The 27839-nt window shown below is 45.0% G+C and overlaps 1 protein-coding gene across 2 annotated transcripts in view; it reads left to right on the top strand.

Moving 5' to 3' along the window:
* Positions 1 to 27839, top strand: part of VWA3B (von Willebrand factor A domain containing 3B) — a 983684-nt gene that overhangs the window by 18817 nt on the left and 937028 nt on the right. For both annotated transcript variants that reach the window (XM_085622889.1, XM_085622888.1), the window contains exons 2-3: positions 5713 to 5884; positions 23854 to 24090. In XM_085622889.1, the coding sequence (XP_085479015.1) occupies positions 5845 to 5884; positions 23854 to 24090 (277 nt within the window). In that variant the 5' untranslated portion in view covers positions 5713 to 5844. The remainder of the gene's footprint in view (positions 1 to 5712; positions 5885 to 23853; positions 24091 to 27839) is intronic.

Here is a 27839-nt window from a genome sequence, read left to right as displayed (position 1 = left end):
CTGAATGATCTTGATTTTTGATAGAGATTCTTCAGTGCGGTGTAAGAAGCTCTTCATTTCAAGAATAGCGCTTTGGATGCTCTGAGATAGGTTGTCGGTTTGGATTCTCAATGCTTCAAGCTCCGTTTGAATTGCAGATGATGTATGGATGGCGACCATAGGTCCTGAGCTCTTTGTGCTAGAGAGCTTGCCGCCCTCGTGAGTGGGGCTAGCTTTAAACATCCCGTAGTTGTTACTCTATTCACAGGAGTGACTGAAGGAACAACTCTATCCAGGGGGGTGGCCATAGTGCCATCGGTAAAGTTCAATGATACACTCTGGATTATCTGTGAGACTGGTGCTGAGGGGGTGGTAGGTGTAGAATTTATGGTTGTTGCGGTTGGAAGCACAGGTGTGCTATGAGTTTAGACGATGGGTTGACCATAGACCTGTTATCTTTTTGTTGGTTTCAACCCTGAGTTATGTGTCGGCTGGGCAACACGATTGGAGGTATAGGGACGGACCTGTCTTGGAGCATAAGTGTTAAGCATCTATTGCTGAGACATGGTTGATTGCCCTCTGAGTGCTGTTGTTCGCTGTCCTGAGGCTCTAAACGTGCTGAAATGAGCTTAGATAGCTGGGTTTCTTGTGTCGACCTTGTGTCTGTTCTGGTGGGAAGATTGCTTGACGGTGTGTTGGATTAGGGGCTCTGGTGCAGAGTACGTCTTGTGGGAGTGTTGTTAACTACCTGCTCTTTCAGGTTGGTGAAGTTGTCATTGAATTTCTTTAGATCCTTGTTAGCAGCTTGAATAAAAGAGGGATTGTCTCTTGGAGGGTGTGAGGGCGTGGAATTTGCAGGCCTGCTTGTTGTTGCATGAGACCTCGAAGCACATGTATTCGCACAAAGCCAGGCAATCAGAGGGCAATAGTCTAACTGATAAATTGATACGATGAATGAAAGCAATGCCGCCACCTAGCCCACCCAGTCTATCAAGCCTGATGACGTTATAGTTGAGGGGCACTAAAATATCGATTATCGGACCAGTAGATTTGTTAAGCCAAGTTTCCGTCAGCACTACAATTTCATCATCATTTGCAAGGATGAGGTCACCGATGTCTGCAGCATGGCAGACTGCCGATCTGCAGTTGAGAAGTATGCATTTAAGCTGGGGATTGGGATCTTCTGAGGAGAGGGAGATGGTGGGGACTATGGTGAGGTTGCTATTATTTAACAATCTAGTGTTAGAATTCGACAAACAATATGCCAAAGGAGGATTTCTTTATGTTCTTGCAAACTAAGGGCCTGATTTAGAGTTTGGCGGATGGGTTGCCATATTAAAAGTGCATTATATCCAATGGCACTTGTAATATAGCAGATGGGATATCTGTCATGTTTATCATGGAGTAATTTGTTCGCCAAACTCTAAAGCAGGCCATGAATCTATTTTGATTTAGAATGCGAAAACATGTGGCCCTTGTATATAAACACTTCTCTCTATAGATACTGAATGGGGAAAACGTTTTGATAATCAGGTTTCAAATGTTTTTCCAACAATATTGTTCAGTAATTTCTGAGTTTAATCTTTTTGGGCTAGATTTCCGAGGTCTATTATCTGTTCATAGGGTAATAAATATGTAATAATTTAAGAAAGCTAATGGACAGAAAGAACAATGGATGGAAGAATTATAATGCATAATCTTTATCATGTCAAGGGGCATCTAGATTGTTTCCCGATATCTGATAGCTGCTCAATTATATTTAATTTACAATGTTACTAGACACAACTGGACACATTCAGAGTGTAGTTACTAAGGAGAGACTTTACCAATGTGATTTTAAGTGGGTTTGAGGTGTCCAAGTTGTTTAGGAGAACTTAGCTAAGCTAAGGTTGTACATGTTTCCCACTTTCCAGGCACTTCACAGATACTTGAAACATTCAAATGGCCAATAGTAGCTTAGGGGAAATGTTAGTATACTTCTTCTACTGCTGTTATAATTGTGGTTGATTAAACAGGGAAAACATCGCCTGTAGGATTGCAGGATTGGTTATTGGTAAATATTGGTTTAGCTCTGATCCCCTTTGTGTTTTAATTAATACATACTGGTTTGTTTTTAAACAAAATACATTATTTATATTGCTGAGAATGAGTTAGCCACTCAGTGTCACTGTTCTGGTTACAACAGCTTTGCGCCGGCACAGCACCGCCAAAGCTGTGCATGGTCTGCCTGCCAAATTACGAGTACAACTCGTGTCTTGGTGGGCTTTTCTTTTGCCGTTCCCACGACAGTGCCCTGAAAACAAGCACCGCAATGGGAACACAGAAGAAGTTCCAGAACGGCATGGACTGTGAAACCCATGCCGTGCTGGAACTTGGGGTGCATGCAAACAGGGGGGCACATTTGGGGCCCCATGAATGCATTACCATGGCGGCACGGGCATGGGGGCCCGGGAGGGCCCCCTTTGTTTTCCCATCGCCAACCTTTTCGTGGCAGGCTGCTTGTCGGACTGCCGCAGTCCCCCCTTACATATTGGATACCCCTGTCTGCTGCGCTACCACCAGGGAATGGCGGTTCCCTGGCGCAGACGATGCAGCAGTGGATGGTCCAAATGGCCGCCCCGTAATACTGGGGCTGCAGGACCGCCACCGCTGCGCCACACTGAGTCTGGTGGTCAAAGACTGCCAGACTCGTAATCAGCCCCTATGACAGTATGAGAACTTGTCCTCATGTGTCCCTGGCAGTGGGGGGCATGAGGTGGGGGTCGCCGCCCACAGAGGGTGCATTAACTGTGTGGTGGCCGAAGATAGCTCTTTCGGAGTGCGGTCTACTTGCCTGCAATTGGATCCTCACTCGTTTCTCTATCATATGCCTCCTATTCTGCTTATCAGCATGTAGGTGAGGCTTCCATTGCCCCTATGCATCACACAGAGGGCGGATACACTATAAGAAATTTGGTAACATGACAATGAAAAAATATCACATACAACAAACAAATAGCCTACCACTATATCGTCAATGTAAGTACATATTTACTAGCCTTAAATGTACATCTACTTAACTTGTGATTGTTAGTTCAATGCAGGGGATGCATAATTTTGTCATATGACATAACACTTCAGATACAGCGGTGGTATACCACGCACTAAACATATGAAAGATGATGGGAGGAATGCTTATAAATTCTTTAACCCACTTGTGTATTTAGTATACCATAAGATGTCATAGGTATAAGTTTGCCTTTGCATTTATAATGTATGCTTTGGTCTTTGATGTGATTCATTTTTACTATTGTTAATTTTTCCTTCCTACATACATATAATTAGACAGTAACCTTTTAACAAATTCCTGTATTTTCTAAGATACACTATTAAAAATACACAACAAGACTTGTTACAGTCTGTCTATATATCAATCCATCAAACAGCCACAACGTAACTTTTAAACATTCTTCCAGGTAACCAGGCTTGGTACAGAGATGTTAAAGAGAACATTAAAGATACCTTTACCAATGATTCTGTAAAATTAATAGATTAAAGTGCATGCAAAAGTACTGGTTATAGATTTCTGCTTCATCGTCCAGAATACATCCCATCATTCTCTCTCTCTCCCGCGCTCTCTTTCTCTCCCACTTTGATCTAAAAAGTATAAAAGTATGAATTAAGAAACTGGATACTGCCTGGGCTATCTCCAGTTCATTGTCTCACACACATCAGAGCATCTACAGTTTGGTAACAGAGAATTCAGCCACTCACAAATTTCCCCTCAGTCGTCTTCATCATACCCTCATTAGGAATGCACAGCATAAAATGGGACTATATATTACAGGAGTATCCCTTATTAAAACATTTTGGCAGTCAATTTTCAAACATATTGGTGATGAGATAGCAAGTGAGTTTTCACCAAATCCACAAAAACTGGGATTATTATGTAAAGTGAGATAAAATGTCCAATGAAGGATAAAAAAAACTGCTCTTTGTTTCAGTACTCGGGGCCCACTCCGAAATATCCACCTGCATGAAAACTCTAAGGGGCCTAGTCACAATTTGCACTTTGTAGTATGTTTAGTAGTACGACAATGGTCCTATGCATGTTCTACAAAATGCTATTCACTAGCCTATATTCGTAGGTCTCCGTCTCTTCTATCTTTTATGTGTGAAGATCGGAAGATCTCTGCTCTGACAGTGATGATCTCCGCACAAGTACGCCTACGTTTTAGTAGTACATGTGTAACAAACTGGAAGTGACTGGAAAATGAGGCACACTTAGTACTAAATGGGAGGGTTGGGGAATAGTAAGGAGGGTTTAAGGTAGGGTTAAGGAGGGGTTTAAGGAGATACAAACATGCAGCTCAAAAGAATAAGCCAATTGCTGTTCACAAACTGCACTTCTATAGTTACTACAGCCAAAGAAAACGCAAAACAGTCTTTATGTACTCCAGCTAAGACCTGGAGCAAGTCCAACACTTCACATGGGCACACTGGTAGTATACAACACCCTCCCATAGAAAATAATAGAGGCAGGGACCTAAAATTGAACCACACAGGAAATAATGTTAGAATAAATTACCTTATTTAGACTTTTTAATAATGTATATCATTGTATTTTAATGTTAAAAATGGCAAATACATAAAAAATATACTTTTATTCTAAAATATTTTAATAGCCTTTTGTAAATTTAAAACTAAATGTAACTGCTTAAAAAATGATTACATTAATTTAAATTAATTCTAGCCATAGCTTTTAGTCATTTTTAATTCAAAATAAATCAATATTAACATATAACTTTAGGTGGGATTATTTAAAATCTTTAAAAAAAAATCTAATTTAATATATTTAAAATGTTAAATTCAAAATTAAGTCACTAGTGTAGCTTTTTTAACATTTTATTCCACATATAAAATGTATACATACAATTAATTTATATTAATATTTATCATAAGAATATATATATATTAAAGTTTAATAAACTTTTAAGCTATATACTTTACCATGGGGAGACCTCTGCACCATTGGTGGAGATCCCCATTTATGTGTGAAGCGTTATTAGTGGATAACCAAAACTACCCAATAGTAGTACATCTACTACAAAGTGTAAGAATAAATTTACACTTGTGGATTTACTCACATGTTAATTTACCTTTCTGAATAGACCCCATAATGTACCCAAATTCACTCGCTAAGTGGCATTCTGAGACGCTACTCCTGAGTCCGCTACAATATTGGACCACTTAAAAATCAATAATTTTACGAAATTTCAATCTAGTTGGGAGAAGTTTGGGCAGAGATGGGAAGATGATTGAAAGCATGCTAGTTTTTTGATCACCACTTAGAAAGTGGATTCAAGCATTACATGTCAGATAGAGCTTGGTTAGTAAGTGTTAATTTGAACCATATTTCATATTACGTTTATTAATCACTTTATATATGAACCAAGCATGATTATGTGTAAATTGAATGTGTTTATTAATTGACATGCATCTGTAATTTAGTACAGTTTTCTAATTTTGTGCATCAATGAAAAATATTTATTTTGAAAGTGTGACATTTAACCTGATGTGAGTTAGATCTTGCAATGAGTGAGCCTTGATGTTTCTGAATGAACTCATGAGTAGTGAGGTCAACAGTGTAAACATAATGTTATTTCTATATGTCTTCTTGTATATAATAATTTATATATGTCTTCTTGTATATGTTTTCCTTGTTTCTGAGGTCTGTTTTTCTTATTTACATAGTGACTGGTTTTGAGGTCGGACTGACACTTGTTTTGTCGTGCTTTCTGATGGGAATCATCACAAAGAGAAGGAAGAGGCATTCTTTAAGAGCCCAGCAGTAACACTGCCTTACTTTCAGGCATTGGGTTCACAATGTCAGGAAATCATTGGGCAAACGTTGCCTGGAGTGATAGTGAGTACATTAATATTATATTGTGACATGTCATGGACAATTATTGGTTTCTCTTTTTTTTATAAAATCTGTTTTTATTGATTTTTCAAACACAGTTATAAACTTTCAGCTCACTGGCATATGTATTCCGGTGCCGGAACTCTTCTTATCGATAGCATTATACATCGCACATGTAAGGGACATAGTCATATAACAGTTTATAGACTGATAGCTCTGTCCAGTTACTCGGGACCCCTGACACAGTGCAGATCTTAAGCAGTGCTATGTACTACCCACTACTCCTCTTTATCAATACATCAAATTGCCCCATTGTGTTCCTCAGCCGAATCTGTATCTACTTCCAACAAATAGTAATACAACAAAAACCCCCTGTAAAACCTCAACCACCTCAACCCTGGACCAGCTCCATTGTACATATCCCTGTCCTTGCCAACAATTATTGGTTTCTCTTACTTGAAAAGCATTATATGGGCTCTCCTGCAATATCAGCTAGAGACACCCAATGTACAACTAGAATAAGAACATTGGGGGTCATTACGATGGCAGTGAACCTGCCACCGGCAGCCTGCTGGTGGCGGGTTCACCGCCATCGCTCGGCCATTCTCCACCCGCCAGATAAGGACGGCAGGCGGTGTGCTGGCAGACGGAAAGCCCATCCGGCACGGATCTGACAGAGGCAATCATTACGATTGCCTGTCGGACCCGGCCAGCATACCTAGAATGGTGGCAGTGCCTAGCAAGCACCATCCACCATATTAGGATGCAGCATCCCCGCCAGCATTTAAATGGTGGTTCAACCGCCATTCAAAGGCTGGCGGGTATGTAATTTGGGGGCCCATTGCGGGCCCCCCTTGTGCAGGGACAATGGAATTGTGCACTTGGAGGGCAGCTATGGTGCCCCCTACAGTTCCCTGCACCAGGTGGCAGGCACCACGTGGTGCCTGCCACGTAGTGCAGGGAAATGCACAACATGCATTTTTGCCTTTGCGGCGGGTGCTGCAGCCAGCAGCACCCGCCGCAATGGTAAACATGCACAATGCGACTGCCACAGTGGCGGTCGCATTGTAATTGCATGTGCGGGATCGCAGCCATGTGGCCAGGCGGTCCCAATTGTTGGGACGATGGCGGATGGACTTAAGATTGTCCGCCATCGTAATGAGCCCCATTGTTTTTTGCTCTGAGGTTGTGGTACTTTATGGGTCTAGTGTCAGCCATTCAAGAAAAACCCAGAGCCAAAATTCACCCAGACTTATCAAAAGGTGGTGGAGTAGTAAATGCCAAGAAATATATTTCCCTACTAAAAATAGTAACTGCTGGTCAGTAATTCAAGCATTGATTCAGAATTACACTTGCATGTTACAAACAAGTTATCATCCTTTACAACATTTGCACTGTGTTAGAGTAATCAGTCACACAAATGTAGATTTGTAAGTCTAAACCTATGTACTATTTACTTGTGATGTTTGTCCCTCTTTGTGTTCAAGGTTATTTTATATAGGTTAAGGTACAATATTACTGCTTGACCTGTAGTGTGACTGATTACTCTAACACAGTGCATCATTTATTGAATCCAGTCAGAATGCAGTGTAGGTTTTCAGGTTAGGTCCTGAAGAATTGCCACATGATCAGTTTTTTACATATGCAGGCGAGAAACATGTTGACCTTCTTTAGACCAACGTACTTACCATGCTAACTAGGACCATTATATCCTAAATCAGCGCGGTATTAGGCCGGTGAGTTTAAATGATTAAATAGTGTGACCCTGAGCATCACCATACCTATTTCAACCCGCTCTTTAATTCCACTCTACGCACTCCACTTGGACTCACACACTCCACTTCACCCGACAGCTAAAAAAAGATCTCCGGCAAAGAGCCCCCAGTGGGTGCCCGTCAGGTTTTGCATTGCCGGCCTGACAAGGAGCTAGCCAAATGGTGAAGCATGACACCCATCTGGATGTGTGAGGGCCCGTTCTCCTATTGGAGCACATTCCTTTCCCTGGAACTCTAGGCTCTCTCACTTTTCTTGTTTTGAGGAACTGCATAGCACATTGAAGGAAGGCCATCAAGTAGCATGACAAATCTAGCTAGAGACTATGTCACTTATCAAATCTGGAATTAATACAGGAGGCTTCTGAGGCGGTATGGTGTGTTTTTAGGGAACACAGCAATGGTTTTCCTTCACAATCACAACAGGTGAAAGCAATAACTAACAACATCATTGTATTGCTTTTTCAGCAATACATGCAGATTGAATTTTCCCCAACCTACTTTTTCTTTAATTTTATTTTCATTTTTCAAGCTAACATTACAACATTATCACCAAGAGCAATTAGCGTTATTACATTTGGGCTGGTATATTCAAAGGACAGTCACCAAAGACGACTGTCCACCCACACCGCAAAGATACATCTTGTTACCAATAACAAATTAGACTGAGTAAGAATGCGAAAAATGATAATGCCTCACTATTAGTTCATTTTGAAGACCTCTTCAGAATTTTAGGGTATGGCAGTTGCATTCCTAGTCGATACATATGTATTGTTAACCACACAATAGAAAGTACATGTCTGTAGAATCATAGGTTACTTCATTAAAAAGTAGGTCTATCAAGGGGCTGAGGCGAGTAAATAGGCCCTTAAAGTGTCCCATATATATTTGGGCCTTGACGTTAGTGGCATCAGTTCTGCATATTGTTCCATCTGCTCCTTTCATTATATAAGGAAGTATATTAGGGAGTCATGCCAAGTTTTAAACTTCGGTGCCCTCCTTCACCCCAACAGCACACCACCTGCCGTTTGGCCAGCAGAAGCACTCGTGCTACAAATGTCCTATTACGGGAGGTGTTCTCCTTAACCCAACCAAGAAAATAAATTCTGGGATCCGGAGACATCCTCTAGCCAACAGTGTTGACATTATCATTATGTGTATGTCCCAATACAGCTGAATTTCACCAAATGGCCAGGCTAAGAGCAGAACTGCGTCTGGCCTACCGCATCTTTCACAGTTTGCATCATTTCTGAGGCCAAATTACAAAGAGTCTTAGGAGTATAGTAGGCTTGCTGCAAGAATTTAAAGTGTGAGATACATAACCCACTGCTAGGGGAGATATGGCCCATCTAGGAGCAGCAGAAGTTCCACAACTCCTCAGCAAATGGCATTTCAAGCTCCTCCTCCAATCAAACCCTAGCCCCAACGCAAACACCGGCATCTTGCCCGACGTATTAGAGATAAGGTGTCTGTGAGCGGTGGCAGATACCAGCATTCCCAAGGACTGTAAGGGGGAGTGCTCTTTGGGAAACTCTGGGAAGTCTGACCCGTATGATCCTCGAAGTCAGCAATATAAGAATATGTTCAAAGATGTATTCAGTAAAATCCTTTTGAAATCTTCAAGCATGACAAATAAGCCATTAATGTACAAGTCTCCCCAGCGCTGCAGGCCACGAGAGGCTAATTGGGAAACCGTATTTTGTTCAGAGTTAACTGGCAGCAGTGGGTGATGGTTGATGGACAGAAGAGAGGAGTACATTTTAGCCAGACCCACCCTCCTGCCAAGACAATTTCATGCCTGTACAGTTCACATGCCAATGGCCATCTTTAGCGTATGATGTGGAGTGAGTGTACCTATCAAGGACCACAGTGGAATGGGTACAGTACTATCATTTTCCATCTCTAGAGGTGGCATATATGGATATAGGTTGTAACAATAGAGAGCCCAATGAGCATGTGCACACATATAGTATAGCTCCGGGTCCGAAGGCTCAAACCTCCCACGATGAATGGTAAGTGTGAGTGGATACCATTTAATTCTGGGTTCTTTGCCTGCAGAAGTCAACATAACTAACTGAGAACAAAGTGCACTGAAGAAGCACTTCATAGGTGGCAACAGTATATGAATACCACCATTTACCTTGAAAGAATCACCGTCTTCTGAAGCCCTATCCAACCTGCAAACAATAATGGTAGAGACAGCCAATACGGAATTTGGTCCGCTCCCTCCTCCCCAAAAAGTTAACACTTGAAAGATGAATCAATTGTGTCCCATATAACTCGACCACAGGCCAGAGTACTTTCCTGTGACATGCAGCTCCATCTAGCTTGCATTGAGTTTCAAAACGTTATGCCACATTCATAGATGTACAGCCAGCAAACAGTCCCTCAGTCTCTGCCTTGTCTCATAGAGACAGCCCATCTTGAACCTAGGCCACATTCCCTCTAGATGGGGACACAAGTTACCCAAGACATGTTCCAAGCTTTTTGAGCCTCATCAGTGAAATGAAGCTTAAATCCTATGGAACTGTGATATACAAGACATAAGACAGCATACCGTGTCACACTGAGTTAACAAAAAACTGTGTTTTGTGGAATGTTTGAATTAATCGAGCCTCAGTTAACTACTCTGACCCACATTCCAGCCCATTGTTTTTTTGCTCACTGTGCTACTACAGACAAGGAAAAACAATATGCAAATCAGTCTTGGCCATGTCCAAAAAGTGGCAGTCCAGCTCAAGCATAATTTCTGGTCACTAATTCACGCATTAATCCAAGCATTCCAACAGCCAGTCTTTTGTTTTTCCTACATGATATCCCATTGTTTCAATGCTATCACTTAATCTTCTGATTAGTAGGGGCGTGGGCTTTCAAAACTATGAAGATAGTAAATCTTTTTTCTGTATTAAAATGGAACATGCTAGTGATTCCACTGCATTGGTAGGGCACTGTGCAATGATCAAACTGAGTTTTGTTTGGAAGCTATAATCATCTTCTTTATGTTCACTGTTAACACATCATCTACCTCAACAAAAACAAGGCAAAGATATTAACCCCTTCGCCGCGGCGGGAATTCCGCCGCGGCGCAGGGGGGTTCGGGGGGGCAGCGCGGTGGCGCTGTGCTCATGACGGAGCCGCTCCGTCATGAGCCACGGTTGAGCTGTGCTCATGACGGAACGGTTCCGTCATGACTCCGCCCATTTGCGTTGTCCCCCCGCACAGGCGGGGAAACAGCGCCGCGTAGGCGGAGCGGCCGCCAACGGCCGTGACATGACGGAACCGTTCCGTCATGAGCACACGGCAACCGTGGCTTATGACGGAGCGGCTCCGTCATGAGCGGGGAAGGGGTTAAGAGTACTTCTGGCCCCAAACTTGTCTATGGACCCATTGAAAAAAGGTTGTGGTAAAGAAATACCATTGAAGACACAAGCTTGCAACCATATATTGAAGAAACGGGGAAGACACACTGACCAGAGGAGTTATTTGTACATGCCTGGAGTTGCTCCGCATTTAGGATTCACCAGATAGCTGATTGCTTGAATGGAGAGGATTGAAAATGTGGATGCCAGAACAGTATTTTAGGTTGCAGTAAGACCTCATGTTAAGCCTACTGTAGAATGAAACTGGTAGCCAGTGTATAGATTGATATTATTGAATCCAGCACACGGGTGATTAACGTTTTCTGGTCCCATGTCCTGATAAATCAAAAAATGTGGTACAAAAGGTACATTTCTAGCAAGACCAATTTGTGATAGTTTGTAAAAGAACAACCATACTTGGAGCTAGTCAATGGGAAAAACTCCTGTTGCAGCAGCGAGCAGAAGCAAATATCTACTTCCGTGAACAAGCCGAACAGTTTTCTCTTTAATGAAACTTCATCTGTATTAATCTTCATTGTCTGTAAGTATGTCCAGCGCTTATAATATCTGCTAAGGCTTTAGTTGTATATAGAGGGAGATGCAAAAACAGGATCGGCATTAGAGAGCATATCACATGCTAAAACAGAATATATTTTACTGTCTGCTGAACACTGCCAATAAGTGGGAAAAATTGTATTATACTGTAATGCTGTCAATTAAAGCCAACAATCTTGCTACCTTCTTCTCTGCTAACATAAAATCCATATACCTGTTCCTCGATGCCCCTCAGAATCACCCCTAAACCTGTAATGTCTTTCTTGGCCATGCCACCAGCAAGGTCTAGCATATCCACACTTCTTATCCCACCCTCGGCTGATATCTCTTAATTTCTCTATTCTACTGAGACATAAATAAATGAATCATATTTGTAGAGTGCCCTGCTACCCCACCCCATGGTATCCTGGTGCTGAGGCTACATATAGAAAATACAGAAAACACTTCACCCTTTACAACTATCTTCCTAGCCATAGGATCGCTTTATGACACACATATTCAAGGGCCTTTTCACTAACTTTCACTTAATTCTTCTTCCTGGCTGCTCAAGTGGTTTTTGCAATCAAATAACTCTCTAGCATGTTTCAAAACAGCTGTAGGCATTCCCAAATTGAGATCCTTACTGTGGATCATTCCAGTCCCTTATTGTTACTGCCCAGTCTACCCGCTTCTTTTACAAAGTCCTGGTTCACCTACATTTTACCAAGACACACTATAGTTAACATTTAATTCTCTGTGCAGCCTTGCCAAATAAGATTTGCTCAAAATGCATTCCTCAGAGCACACTTTCATACATCACTCTTTACATTGCCATCAAATCAACATTTTCCATCCTCACCACCTTGATCTTTCAACAACTTTTAACATGATCAGGAATGACACACTGTGTCTATCCTAGGCATCACGGAGACAGCACTGTCCTGTTCTTCAACCTATCTACCCAACCAGTTATAAACTGTACCGTGGTGCTCTTCCATATTATCTCCTACCTCACCCTTCTATATGGAAGTTTCCCATGGCCCTGTAGTTATGAAACATCTTCTCTCTAGATCACCTCACTTTATGCAGTCATTTCCTTTTTCAGATTTGTGTGTCGGTTTGCCAAGAATGTGCAAATATGGGGGGCGTGGCCAGGCGCCGTACGAAATGGCCCCCTGATTCCGGAGCTCCGCCGGGACCGTAGGTGTCCTCTCATATCCGTCATCGATCCGAGCTGTGGGGCTGGCCAGTGAATGCCCCCCAGCTCCCCCAGGCCCAGTGACCCAGCGGAGCGCTTTTGCGGACGCCGGGGACCCACGGACGGCTCGGCGCGGCGGCCGCGACTGGCGGCGGCGGCCGAGTGCCTCGCGCCCGGAGCTGCGGTGCCGCTCCTTGTGCTGCCTGAGGCCCCGGCTTCGGCCTGACATGTGAGGCGCACGGAGGGGCGCCACCGAGGGACGGCGCCGTTCATCTGCGGAGCGGAGGGGCCGCTGGCCTCCGACTGCCTGCCAACGTCCTGTGAATGCCCCTGCAGCCTTGGGGGGCCGGCGGACTGCCACGAGTGACTCCGGACATAGAGGAGTGGTGTGCGGCGGCAAGGGCCCTACTGTACGGCGCTGAGACCGGTGGCGCCAGGATCCCGGAGGTAGGCTGGCCGTCTCCCAGACTGCTGTCGCAGGGGCGAGGAAAGGAGACCAGCTGGGGCTGCTGCTGTGGGGTGACCTGGGTTGCCCGCCAGCTTGGGGCCCTCGTTCGCGGCCGTTGGTGCGGCCTTGACAATTTAGAACCGGCGGCGGGAGGCGGCTGAGGTCGCGAACCCCACAGCGGGCGCGCAGGGCTCGTTTGGGGACCCCCCGCCCTGAGCTTCTACCAGGAGAGTGCCGGTGGTGCCAGGGTTGCGCCCGGACTACACGTGGGCGGCCGGAGCTGGCGCGGCCCCCTGCGGGCGTTTCCGCGCGAAGGAGGACGGAGGGACGTTGTCCCCAGAGGTACCGGCGGCACCATGCGACCTAAAGGGGGAGCCGCGACCCAGTCCAACAAGCTGGACAACTACACGGTGGCCAAACCGGCGGCGCAGCCTGGAGGGACGGCGAAGGAGGCGGCGGGCCAGGCGGAACCCTCCCTGACGTCCATAATGGCCACAATTCAAACCCTGGGCACCAACCTGGAGACGAAAATGGATAAGATCACGATAGAGGTGAACTTGCTCCGTGCTGATTTGGGGACCACCACCGACCGCTCTAAAACTAATGCAGCTGACACAGGATTATGGCCCTGCGGCTCGACGAGCAGGAAGGCCGGGCCCGGAGAAGTAACATTCGTGTGGTAGGTGTGGCGGAAGGACTTGAGGGGGATTGTATGGAGCTCTTTATTGAGGATTTGATCCTTCATCACCTTAAACCCAAGAGACTATCTAAGCTGTTCACTGTCACTGTCGAGCGGGCGCACAGGGCCCCGATCCCGAAACCTAAACCGGGGGCCTTCCCGCGAACAATCATTGCTAAAATATTGAACTACCGAGACCGCGATGCAATTCTCCAGGCTGCTAGACAACATGGTGATTTGAAGTACGAGGGCGCCACAGTTCGCTTCTTCCCGGACTTCACGCTCCAGGTTCAGCAGGAGAGGCGCTCCTTTCAAGGGGTGAAGGCGGCACTACGAGACCGCGGGATTCGGTACATGATGTTCTTTCCCGCCAAACTGAAGATCATAGCTGGCGGCAAATCCCTTTTCTTCACCTCGCCTGCGGCGGTGCAGGAGTGGCTGGACTCGGAGGGTACTTTGGGGGCCCCCCGGCGAGATGGTGCACAATGGAGAGGCGCAGGGCACTCCTCCCCGGGGTCAGCGACGGGGCGAGTGGACGGAGGAGAGCAGAGCCAGCGGTCCTGGAGGTCAAGATCGAATAGTCCTCGCTGGGACACACCAAGAGACGACGCAGCGAGATGAGTCATGAACGCTTGACGGAGAAGCCATCGGACTGTAAAGTATTAAAGTTGTTGGCTGTTGGACTGGCTTGCTCCATGTGGTGCTTAGACTGAATGCCCGCGGCTGCTGAGCCGGGCTCCCTATGTAGCAGATGTACTTTGGGCCTGGGGGCTGAGTGAACTGGGCACCATGGGCGGGTGGCCAGGAGGGGGCTGGCCCACGAACTTCCCACGTAGAGTTCCTTGGTGGGCTCTCACCGGGGTAGGGTTGGGCGACAGGCGCTCTGCTAATTGGGGCGGTGGGTAGTTTGGAGCCCACGGAGCAGGGGGCAGGGAGGGGGGGGGTTTGTTGTGCAAGGGGGGGTAGGGATGTTGAGGACAGTTGTGGTTGGGGGGGAAGGGGGGAGTGTGAGGGTTGTCAGGACCTGGACCGCGGGTGTTGAGTGCGCTTGTGGGGTGGGGATCAGGGAGGGGCGGGGAGTTGGGGTTCATTTATGGTCACACGAACTATGTTGTCACTTAGTCAGCCGGAACACTGGGGTGGTGGGACGAGGCACCCTGCGGAGCAAGGGCTATGGTTAGCCGATGGGAGAAGAGCCTCAAAGTCCTCAGCTGGAACGTTAACGGGTTAGGAGACAGGCTTAAGCGTACTATAGTCCTGCAATTTCTCAAGCGGCACCAGCCGGATGTAGTGCTACTGCAAGAAACTCATTTGATGGGTAATGTCTGTCAGGCCCTCAATAGGTATGGCTACTCGTTGGCGGCGCACTCTGGCTTTACCTCTGGTTCAAGGGGAGTGGGGATTCTCCTGCGGCGCTCCTTGCCCTTCCATATAGACCATATCAAAACTGACCCGCAGGGCCACTTCACGGCGGTCTCTCGACGGTGGGAGGGCCGTACACTTAACCTACTCTCCATATACATCCCGCCTGGCCTCCAGGCCCGGGCCTTCGCGGACCTGGGTGCGTTGCTCCTTTCCCTTCCCGGAGGTCAGTTGATGCTGGGGGGGGACTTTAACGCCGTGGTGTCGGGAACCCGAGATAGGCAACCCTCCTGCGACCTCCCCCGAGGGCAGGGGTGGTTGGCGGAATTTCTTGAGAACTTCGGACTTACTGACGTTTGGCGCCTGCTCCACCCTACGGACACCCAATTTACCTTCTTCTCGGGGTCGCATCACTCATTCTCCCGATTAGACTATATCCTTACCCTTCTTCACCATGATATGACAGTCCGGGAGACAGAGCTTCTGCCTAGAGGTATTTCCGATCACTCACCGGTCCGTACACACATCGTATTTGGTAATCACCGGGAGGGAGGTATAGTACCCGTGAACGCTTGGCACTTACAACATGAGGACACCAGGAAACAGGTGTCCGACTCCATCTCCCAGTACTTTGAGGAGAATGTGGGCTCTGTAGACTCCCCGGTCACCTTATGGGAGGCATTTAAACCTGTGATTAGAGGGGAGGCGCTCTCGGTCATATCGGCCAGACGCCGGGAGCGGCGCCTGCAGGTTACTACGATCAAGGCGGAATTGGAGGTTCTGGAGGGGGAGGCGACGGAGGGTGGGGATAGGGAAGTTAGGCACAAATTGCAGTTGAAGGCGGCTGAATATAGGGCGCTGGTTACCCAGGAGGCTCAGACAGTGGCTTAGCACAAGCGAGGCAGGATGTATGACCAGGGCGATAAAGCCGGGAAATTGATAGCCTGGCTGGAGAAAAAACAACAGGCCAGTAAGGTGGTGCCTGAAATACGCACCGAGTCTGGGAATGTAGTGACAGAACCCAGGGGAATAGTGGCCCAATTTGCGAGACACTTCCAGCGGGTCTATAGGAGTGAGTCGGACCGGCCGGGGGAGGACTCCAGGGTCCTCTTAACTGATATTCGCTTGCCCTCCCTCTCGGAAGAGGATCGAGAGGCTATGGATAGCCCGATCACTGAGGCCGAACTGCAGCGTGCAATAGGGGAGCTTCGCCCTGGTAAGGCTCTCGGACCCAATGGTCTCCCGATAGAGCTCTACAAACTCCGGCCTGACGTCACTAGCAAATACTTGAAACTTATGTTCGAACATAGCAAGGAGATGGGGGTCCTGCCCCGTGATCAGCGCATCGCGACTATAGTGGCCCTCCCTAAAGAGGGGAGACCCAAAGACTCCTGTGCATCCTACAGGCCAATCTCGCTCCTCAACGCGGAGCCCAAAATACTGGCAAAGACGCTGGCCAACAGGCTCAAGGCAGTGCTTCCTTCGTTGGTCCATCCGGACCAATCAGGTTTCATGCCCCATCGTAACACGGCCCTTAACATTAGACGGCTACACGGCGTTCTGGGGCAGCGCCACAGACTGCAGGAAGACGCAGTGGTGGTCTCCCTAGACGCCACTATGGCCTTCGACACCTTAGAGTGGCCATACATGTTCGCAGTCCTGCACAAATTAGGATTTGGACCTCAATTCATAGCTTGGGTGCGTCTATTGTACACCGAACCCCTCGCACAGGTACTGGTTAACAACAAGCTGTCCGAGGTGTTCACGCTGGCAAGAGGGACTAGGCAGGGCTGCCCCCTCTCTCCCCTTCTCTTCGCCCTCTCCCTGGAGCCGCTTGCGGCCTGGATAAGGCAGGATGTAGACCTAAAAGGTATAGCATGGGCGGAAGGGTGGGAAGATAGAATATCCTTCTACGCCGACGACATTCTCTTGTATCTTTGCAGGCCGCGCAGGTCGCTCATTGTGGCACTCGACATATTTGCTAGTTTCGGGCGTAACTCTGGCTTCCGGATCAATTGGGCCAAATCACATCTTTACGTCCTGCGGGGTAACCCCCCGAGGCTTCCCGATACGTGCCCGATCAAAGTGGCGGAGGACGGGTTCCGGTACTTGGGAATATTCATCACAACTGACAAGACCCTGTTGTACGAGCACAACCTCAAGCCACCGTTGGTTCGGCTACAGAGGGAGGCCAAGGCCTGGCAGCGCCTGCCACTGTCTTTGTTGGGCCGGGCAGCCTTATTCAAGATGCTGGGGTTGCCACGGTTCCTCCATGCGCTACAAAACTATCCCGACTTAGTCCCCAACGCCTACTTTGTGGCGATAGAGGCTGCGCTGCGAGACCTCCTCTGGGCCGGGTCGCCCCGAATCTCATTGACCAAACTCACATTGGGGTGGTACGACGGCGGTATAGCCCTCCCTGATATTCGTAAATATTACTGGGCGGCTCATCTAACAGCGATCAATCACGGGACATACAGCGACGGGAACGACCCAGCCTTCGGTATGGATAGATGGCTGCTTCCCGGAGGGAACTATGAGAGAGCACTCTACTCTAAACGAGGTACACATAATCTCTTTTTTTTTTTTTTTTAATATCTTTATTTCCATAGTAAATTCTGGCGGGGTTACAATTTATATACATAGATGACGAGGCTGGATATTATACAGAGTATTATAATCAGGCTCTAACAATTTAGATTTGAGACATATTAATACATTAGTGGTAGATCCATACAATGTTTCATAATGAAAGGTAATCTGACAAAACACCCCAAGTTAATACTCCAATACGTTTTTTTCTAATCCCCTTCAATGCATATAGACTCCATTCTAATTCATAAATGCTGTACAATTTATTTCTCCAGAATTCAAATTTCGGAGTGTCAGGGGAGAGCCAATCAGTTGCAATACATAAGCGGATCACAGTCATAGCTAAAAAAATAAAGTATTTATGCTCCCTTGAGCCAGAAGAACCATTTAAATTTGGTTCCACTCCCAATAGCAGCAGCACCGAAGATATCCTAAATGGGCAATTTAATACCACTGACATACATTTTTCAATATTAGTCAAAAAAGGTAATAATTTACCCGAAAAGAGGCACAGTAACTCATATAAATAGGGTTATCACTCTATTTGATATTGCGGAGGGGGAGAACAGGGACTTAGCGTTAATATTACTTGACGCTGAGAAAGCGTTTGACCGGGTTGAGTGGTCATATTTATGGTTAATTATGTCAAGGATGGGTTTTGGAAAAGGTATTTTAACTTCAATTCAAGCTCTATACAAAACACCAAATGCTAGGATAACCGCAATGGGTCTAAAATCTGAAAAGATTATTATTACAAGAGGGACACGGCAAGGATGTCCGTGTTCTCCTCTGTTGTTTGCGTTGTTTATAAATCCTTTCATCATTAGTCTTCAGAAATCGTCCCATATTAAACCATTTATAGTTAAGGAGATAGCTTATTCAGTTTTTGCGTATGCGGATGACATCGCAGTAGTAACAACTCACCCAGAAGAGGCCATTACTGAGATTGAACATTTAGCTAGAGATTTTGGTGGAAAGTCAGGGTATAAATTAAATTCGGAAAAAACTCAAATATTATGTACACAAACTATTCAGTTTAAGGATCCACGAGTTACTAATGTAGTTACATATTTAGGTATAAAAATTACACCCCACATGCAAGAGATCGTAGATATTAATTGGCAAGAAACAATATTACAAATTAAGCAGTCGCTGGCTAGATGGAGACGACTTCAAATATCAATAATTGGTAAAGGAAATATTATTAAGATGAAGGTTCTTCCCAAAATATTGTATTTATTTCGGAGTATTCCACTTCAGTTTTCTTCCAAAAATATATCACAATTTCAGATTGTCTGTGGAGAATTTTTCTGGGCCCCAGGAAAAGTACGTCGAGCTATGAAATGGCTGACGTTACCTGAAGAAAGGGGTGGACGTGGGCTACCGGATTTTTTACTTTATTACTATGTATGTTTTTTACAAAGAATGAGATATTTGTTGACAGGTGAATCTACGGAGGATGAAGCGGAAGCTCCTTCGATATTTTTTCTGTTATTGGGCGAGCAAGCAAAAGGATGTTTATTAAAAGAACTGGAGGGTAATTATTACAAGCATACTCGATTTAAGGTTTTGATTTCTGCTTATCAAGTTTGGAGGAGTGTTAGGCATTTAATACATTTTGGCAAAATCACCTTTTATACCCCTTTCACTGCGGATAAAATTCTTCCTTCTGTATTTTGGGATAATGTTGCTAAGAATTGGATAAGAAAGGGCTTATTTAGAATTGGAGACTTATATAATGGAAGTGGTATATTTGCTACATTTATAGAACTAGTAGCTAAATATCATTTACCTCAAAACTCCTTTTTTAAATATCTCCAAGTTAGAAATTTTTGTTTAAAAAAAAAAAAACAATATGAGCCCTTGCCTAATAATTTGGTGGAGGGAATTCGGAGGAGATTAAGGATTGGCTCACTTTATTTGATTTTGATGCAGGCCAGAGAGGATGATATCAAAAAATATAATACTTATTGGCAAAACCTGCTTGAAGTCCCGGAAGTGGATATTCAGGATACTTTATCCATTTCCAAGGAGATATGCTTAGCTGCAAACTTGAAGGCTCAAGTGTATAAAACAGTTTTTCGATTATATTATACCCCTAAAAGGATGGCAAGCTGGGGTAGTAAATATGACGGGAAATGTTTTAGATGCGGGGATTCAGATGCTGATATGCTACATATATTTTTTCGGTACACATAATCTCACTGGCCCTACACTTCACTCGGTACAGATCTGGCACATTGCTCAAAGGAAGCTCGGATGGGCGGGAGTCCTAACACTAGCCACGCCACTCTGGGCTTCTGAAAAACTGGGCAATCTGGGACGCACCAAAGGCTTCCGGAACTGGGACTTGATCAGCATCTCCCAAATCAGGGACATCTGGGGCCCCACGGGGATCCGCACGTTCGCCCAACTGCAAGACACATATGAGCTGGCACACACTGAATACTTTAGATACCTGCAGGTGCGGCACTCCCTACAGGCCAATATTCCACCGGAAACTAAACCACCGCAAACCTCCCCGCTGGAAGATAGGTTACTGGATGGGCATCTCCCAGAACACGCTATATCCCTCACATACAAAAAACTAATTAACAACCCCCTGATTTGCTTCTGCGCCTTAGAGAAAAGTGGGTCGCTGATGGGCTGGAGATAGACGACGAGGAATGGCTCTATGCTTTAGCCTCCCCCAGGGAGGTCGCGAAATCTGCCCGACTGCGACTGATCCAACTCAAGCTTTTACATAGAATCTATATCTCCTGTACTAGGCTACACAAAATGGGTAGGGCGGACACAGTACTCTGTAGAAGGGGATGCGGGGGTACGGGTACCTTCTTCCATGTGTTGTGGGACTGCCCTAAGATTCAACGTTATTGGAGAAGGGTGGTACAGTGTATGGAGGAGGTATGGGAGGTGGAAATTCGCCCGGAGGCCAAGAGGTGTCTCCTTAACATATGGGAGCCAACGGACCTGCCACCGAAGGGAAGGCTCTGGGTGACGCTTGGTCAAATGGTGGCGAAAAGGAACATTGCCAGACTATGGGGAAGCCCTACTCCACCAAAACTGTCGGACTGGCACGGCGACATGGACTGGTGCATGCTGCGAGAAAAGACTGTATATATAGCAAGAGGGTGCCCCCGGAATAGGGGGGGAAGTGTGGTCCAAATGTAATGATTTCAGGGGGGGCATTTGTGAACCGCCTGCCGTCGAGCAGGACGGCGCAGGGGCTATATAGGACTCCCAACGATCTTGTGGCTCCTGGGGCTAGAAAGTGGGTGCCGTGGTCGCCCACGGGTATGGAGGTATTTATGTGGTTCGAGTGGTGACCGGTTTTAGGGAGTTGGGGGGGGGGGGGTAGTTGATCGTTAGGCGCCCGGGCGCCATTGTGGTGTTCTCCGCTTGTTTATGGCTGTAACACAGAGAAAATGAGTCCTGCATTATCCTTCTCTAACCTGTGAGACGCTTGCACCTTCTATCGCCGCCGTACCCCCGGGTTGACGGCACTGGGCTGTGTTAGATACGACAAAGTGCATGTGTACAACTATGCGGCCGGCCCGAGGGGTTGTAGGCCAAAGCTGTGTATTGGGAAGCATAACAATAAAGGTCTTTAAAAAAAAAAAAAAAAAAAAAAAAACAGATGTGCAAATATTATTCTCCTCCCCAGCTCCAAGAATAAATCATAGATGGTCTGTCAGCAATTTGTCAATTGTTACACATTTTCAGTCCAAAATATAAATAATATACAGCACATCCTCCACTACCTGCGCACCATCAGTTTCACCATCTTCTATGTCTGACATGTATCTTGTCTCCCACTTAGACTCAACTGTAATAGCAAAATGAAACTTAATCACAAGCTCTACCACCCCCTTCTCAGCATTAGATAGACAAGTTCCTGCATCGCATTCCTCAATATAACTATCCACAGTGAAGTTCTAGGGGTAAGCAAACCTTTCTATGAGAACAGCATATTTATCAGACATCCCCACTATTCTTTCCTTACCATTGATAAAACATTGAACTTCACCACTGGCACATTATTTGTCATACCCACGTGAGCTTTCCCACTGCCAATGAAAAATCAAGATCTTTCCATATTCCTTATCCATGCATGCAAAGCAGTCCACGGGCTACCCCTACCTTGTGCATATTGCATCTTCTAAACTGCTAGTCGCCCTTTATGCAGTACCACCCACCACTTACGTTGTAAAGTTGTGGGCTTCTGTGTGGTTCTCTCCACTTTGCCTCCATCTAACCACCTTTGCCTTCTAACATCATTAGTTTGACTTAGTATAGTATAAAGTGCTTACGGATGCATTTTGTTAAAGGATACTTTAAAGCAGTCGCCAGGGTCCTGCTGTTTGTTGCCCATATTGGAAAGGCATTTCTGTCCCTCATTTTTTCCTGCGCAATTAATTCTGTACCAGCAGTTTGACCATTTCATACAGCTACATAAAAACTGTCTGTCAGTAGGGATTTCTAGAACACCACTACTGTCCTCTTAGCCAAAAGTAATGCTCTATCTATCAAATTTCTTTGTTCCTTTTGTTTTTTTCTAGGAATATAGACATGCAGTCATGTCAAACTTGTTCCAGGATCTGTCCAGTTGTGACATTTTAATCTCTTATGTGTTGCCAGTATTCATCTGTCATTGTATAGTCTACCACATTTTATGTATGCAGTCTCTTCAATTACTCTATTCCTAGATAGTATTGCATCAACTAGAGTCTGACATTCCAAAACACCTTTTTATATTCATGGATATGGAATAACCAAGTCACATGTCTAAATGTCCATAAGCTTAGGCAGCTCTAGTGTTTTTGTAACCTTTAATGCTTTGTATAGCGTGTAAATATGCATACACATATTGATAATACCCATAGCCTCCTAAAAGCAATATTTTCTACTTTTGTTGCACCCCAGCTGTCCTTTACTTCTAGCACCAGTCTTGTCTTAATTTCACCTCATGTCTTGTTCACCAACCACCCTAATCTCCTTGTCCTTCTATCTCATTCTTGCAAGCTCTTTTTCAGCCCTGCTTTCTATCTTTGCCATTGTGTTTCGTTCTTTCCTTTCCACAGTCTTTCCTCCTTTGCTGCGTTTCTCCCTCTGTTCTAGGTCTAAGACTGATGATGATAAATAAATCACGGACCCCAAAAAGAGTGCTGGTGGGTCCCATCTGCAACCATTGGCTCAAATGAAGCACCTCTTCTGGTGTTACCATTAACACCAAGACAGTAGTCTGAAATATTCACACATTCCTTCACAATATCATATCAACAGACACTTCTGAGGACCAACCAACACACAGTTGAGTGAGTAGTGACTTTTCAGCATTACAGCAGCATGTTCACATTCATTATAAGGTAATATCATCCACAGGCAAAAGATCCAATATTTTTCCTGTACTATACCTTGATAGACTGTAGGCAGCATGCACAGCATGAAAAGCTGACAAAAAAAATAATGTAGAAGAATGGAATAGTGAAACAGAGTTCCTTCAATTAATTTCATTAACTGGATCCTTTCTCTCCATACCAAGAGATGGTATCCAGTTTACCATAGTAACTTTGGCCTGCTGATAATGCAGTACCAGGTAAATATTAACCAAGCCAAGTTGAGGTCCTAGCCCTGCCTTTTAAAACTTTACCCCAGCCCTCTGGATGTGTCCTCACCCCTGGCCAATATTCTCTAAGAATATGTGTGAAATTTAGTCCCTGGATTTTGAATTAATTTTTGTTTGAGAAACTTATTCTACACTTTTCTTTAATATATATGGCCACTTGTGCTTGAATTTAAAGCTATGGTCTCAAAGAAGTAGAAGCACCCTCTGTAAACAAAAATTAAATGAGGAGCATTTATGGTACTTTTGTCATTGTTTCAATTGAAGCACAGTATGTGGTAAATGCAGAGTATTGGTAAATATTTCTAGAATTACTTAAAAAAATGAATATAAAATATAACTTGAAAATGAAGTAAAACATTTATGGTAATATTTACTACAAACGGCATCACACGTGTTTTACAGTGACAGATGGGACCTTTGATCTTAAAAACAAGGCATGCCTTCTGAAGTCTGATCCACTTGCTGTTGCCAAAGGGGATCTCTGTAGTATTAAAGCTCCAGGATCTAAATCCACTGTATGGGAGATGGACGTGCAGGCTCTTGTTTCGTCACCTAAGTGGCTTCAACTTCATGGACTGAAGAGAAACAACTTGACCCTCTCCCAGATCTTTGAGCTGATTGGATTTTTGCACAAACCAGGTATGCCACATTTCTTTCTTTTAAGTCAAGACCCAGTTTTCGAATGTGTGTTTCTCTTGCTGAACCATTCCAAACTGCAGAATGGTTTCATGGATGTGTGCATAGCTGATGATGTCATGTGTTTCCCTGAACCAGTGCACCTCTATCAATTTTTTGGCAGCACTGGCAATGTGGCTAGAAGAAAAAGGTTTAAAATGACACTCACACAGCAGGAAAATTCTCCCAGCATGTCAGGTACATCAGTTATGCTGTCCTGGAAGCCAACCTCTTCTTTGGGGTTCATTTCCAGGACTCATATAAGTAACAACAATTTTACCATGCTGCTCAGGCATGCCACCATGTTTCCACCCTTCCTCCATGAAGTGTCTCCTGCCATGCTGATGATATTGACCGGAATGGCATTGTAGGGGCCACCCAATTAAAGGTAGACCCTCCAACACCATTTCCACTGTAATCCCTTCGGTCTGGGTCCTTTATTCAAACCATGATGGACATGAAGCAGAAAAGTTTTTAAATAATGCTTGTATAGTGGAAATGAATTGAAGCTTGTCAGAGGCATTTGTTATGCGGGTCTTGGAAATGTAACCCCTTTTTAGGGTCTGTTAGACCTGACGTCTTTGGTGTGGTATTCCCCAATTGTTTTTACCTTCACCCCCCCTATTTTGCTGAACTTAATTGTGTTGGCATTAAGACTCCCTGCTAACCAGTGCTAAAGTGCTCGTGCTTTGTCCTTAAAACATGGGCAAAAGTGGTCTACACCTAGTTGGCACATTTAATGTGCTTGTAAGTTCCTAGTAAATGGTACTACCTGTACTCAGGGCCTGTATATTCAATACTACTAGTGGGCTGCAGCACTCATTGTGCAACCTATTACCATAGCATTGTAAAACCTGTCTCAGGTCTGCCAGTGCGACCTGCAATGCAATTTTAATCTGCAATTTACATCTGGCAAAATAAACCTGTTGCCATGCCTAAACATTTCTTTTTTCTAATGCATGTCATTCCTAAGGTAGGCCCTAACCACCCCTAGAGCAGGGTGCATGGTATTTCAAATGTAGGACATGTCTGCTTAAGATTTACATGCCCTGACAGTGAAAAACTCCTAAAGAGGTGTTTCACTGTTGTACGTCCTATCCCTCCTATAGACTAACACTGGGTTTCCTTATTACATTTAATATGTGCTAACTTCAGATTAGGAACAGATAGAGACATGATGTTTACACTCAGATGAATTGTAATCTAAAACCCTCTCTGATGGTAAAGTCAGATTTTAAGATATAACTTTAAAATGACACTTTTAGAAAGTGGACATTTTCAGCCTAAATCAAAAATACCTTTATGCCAGTGTCCTGAGGCACATGCCTGTGAATGGCTCTGCTGTATTGCTTCCAGACATGGGAACAAAGAAGGCCTAGGCGTGTGAGGAGTGGGTCTTCCTGACAGGATAGCTGAGGAGGAGTTGCCCCTGCCCCAACACCAGGCCTGTCCTGCCTTTTGTCATGCTAGACAATTTAAACCCAGGACCGGGGGCAAAAGAAAAACTGGCCAGAACCAGTTTTGGCAGTAGGTCTGGAAATCCCCCCCCCCCCCCCCCCCCCCACAAAAGCTGGCATCAGGTATATAAATGGGCTCTTCAAAACCTCTCATCAGAAAACTACTGAACCGAACCTGCAGAAGATTCAGAAGAAGGGCTGCCTTGCTGCCAGAAGGACTGCCTTGCTGTCTGAAGAAGGAAAGGTGGACCTGTTTGCTTGAATTCAGGCTACCCAGAGTAACTCCAATGGTGAGTTGTGTGTTACAGAGACACAAAGCTTGTAGATGCCTCCCTGACCAGCACCATCTGGGCCAGCCTGATTCCTGCTGCTGGCCTCTGCTGGAGTGAGTCCTGATACCCAAGAAGTGCCCCCAGGTGCTGGATTCTCGACTGCCATCTGTATGAACTCCTCCTCAAGAAAAGGTGAAAAACCTGAAGTCTGGTTTATTTATTTATTTTATTTATGGGTTTTATATAGCGCCTGAATCACCCCATACAGGGTATCTCTGCGCTGAAGCAACCTACTGATCACTAAGAGAGTAGAATTAAAAAAGTTCTGTTTTCAGCAGTATCCTGAAAGCCAATAAATTGGTGCATTGACGTAATTGTAATGGAAGGAGATTCCAGTATTAAGGTGCCAAATGAGAGAACGCCTTCCCTCCCATCCGCGCAAATTTAATGCGGGGGGGTGCACAAATATGCTAAATGACTAGATCTCAGCAATCTGGTAGGAGCATATCTGACTAATTTATGAGCTAAATAGCCAGGACCCATATTGTGTAAGGATTTAAAAACCATACAACAAATTTTGAACCCGATTCTCTTTTTTATAGGGAGCCAATGTAGATCACGGAGGAGGGGAGCAGAGGGCGTTCTAGGAAGTGCGTTATTTACTAAACGAGCTGCAGTATTCTGAACTACCTGTAATTTAATTAGAGATTTTTCCTTGGATGCAATCAATAAGGCATTACAGTAGTCTAGTCGACTGATAATCAATGATTGAACAAGGGTTTTACGAGTGTGAATAGGAAGAAAGGGACAAACCCTTCGCAAAGTGCGGAGAGTATGAAAACAAGTTCTGGCAATACTGTTTACATGTTCTTCCAAAGTTAGACCCTTGTCCAAACACACTCCCAAATTCTTTACTACATCTTTAGGGGACGGAGCAGGGCCTAATTCCTCTGGCCACCAGCTAGGGGACCATCTTAGTGTTGCCTCTCCAAATAGCATTATTTCTGATTTCTCAGTATTCAGCTGTAGAAAGTTCTCCTTCATCCATTGTGCAACACCCTTCATACCCTCAGAAAAGATATCCTGGGTAAGTGGATTCGATTTATCAAATGACAGCAAAAGTTGCGTGTCATCAGCATAGGATATAGTGGTGAATCCCAGTCTTCTGAGGAGTCCTGCCAAGGGGGCCACATAGATGTTAAACAACGTAGGGCTGATCATCTTGCAACCGCGAAGTGACCTCTTCGTGCTGAAAATCAACTGCCCATGATGGCCGCCAACATGAAGCTCCAGCAAGACCTGCTCTCCGCACCATCAGCGATTGTCCGCAACGACTGGCAATACGAGACCTGCACTTTGCACCACCAGTGACCATCTGTGATGAGAAACCATCATGAAGCTCCAGCAATGGCCGGCTGTTCATGCTACAGCAACGACCGTCTGCGATGCTTGACCTCCTCGCACCGGAAGTCTCCAACTTGCAGCTCCCTCCAACGAGTATGGAACTCTTCGTGTTGGACTTGAAAAGGTAACTCTTCAGTGGGACTAACTTGGTACCTGTGTCTGACCTATGCTCCATTGCAGTTGGCCTGCACTTTTGCCTTTCCCAAAGTCTAGCATGACTAGATAACCACAATTAGCACTTTCTCCTTCTTGGGGCTATTTTTACATAAAATTTTTAAAAAATTATCTCCGGTTATACTGATTGGATTTTGTTCATTTTAGTGTAATTTTATTTATTCACATTTACTCTATTGCTCTAAATTGGTTTGGAGTTTTTCTTGTGTTTTGCTTTCACCGTATTACTGTTTGTTTGCTGTATAAATACTTTGCACTTTTCCACTAAGTAAAGCCTGCTAAGCTACCAGAGGATTAAGCACAGGTTCTTTTTAGTGACTTTTGTGGTTCACCCTAAAAAGGATTGTTTATTATTTGAGTGAGGCTTCTACCCCTCTCAACCAATAAATACATTTCTTTTTCTTAC

This window comes from Triturus cristatus, chromosome 8, assembly GCF_964204655.1.
Source record: "Triturus cristatus chromosome 8, aTriCri1.1, whole genome shotgun sequence".
Lineage (NCBI taxonomy): Eukaryota > Metazoa > Chordata > Amphibia > Caudata > Salamandridae > Triturus > Triturus cristatus.
Note: the sequence above shows the minus strand (reverse complement) of the source record. Positions and strands in the feature narration are given on the sequence as shown.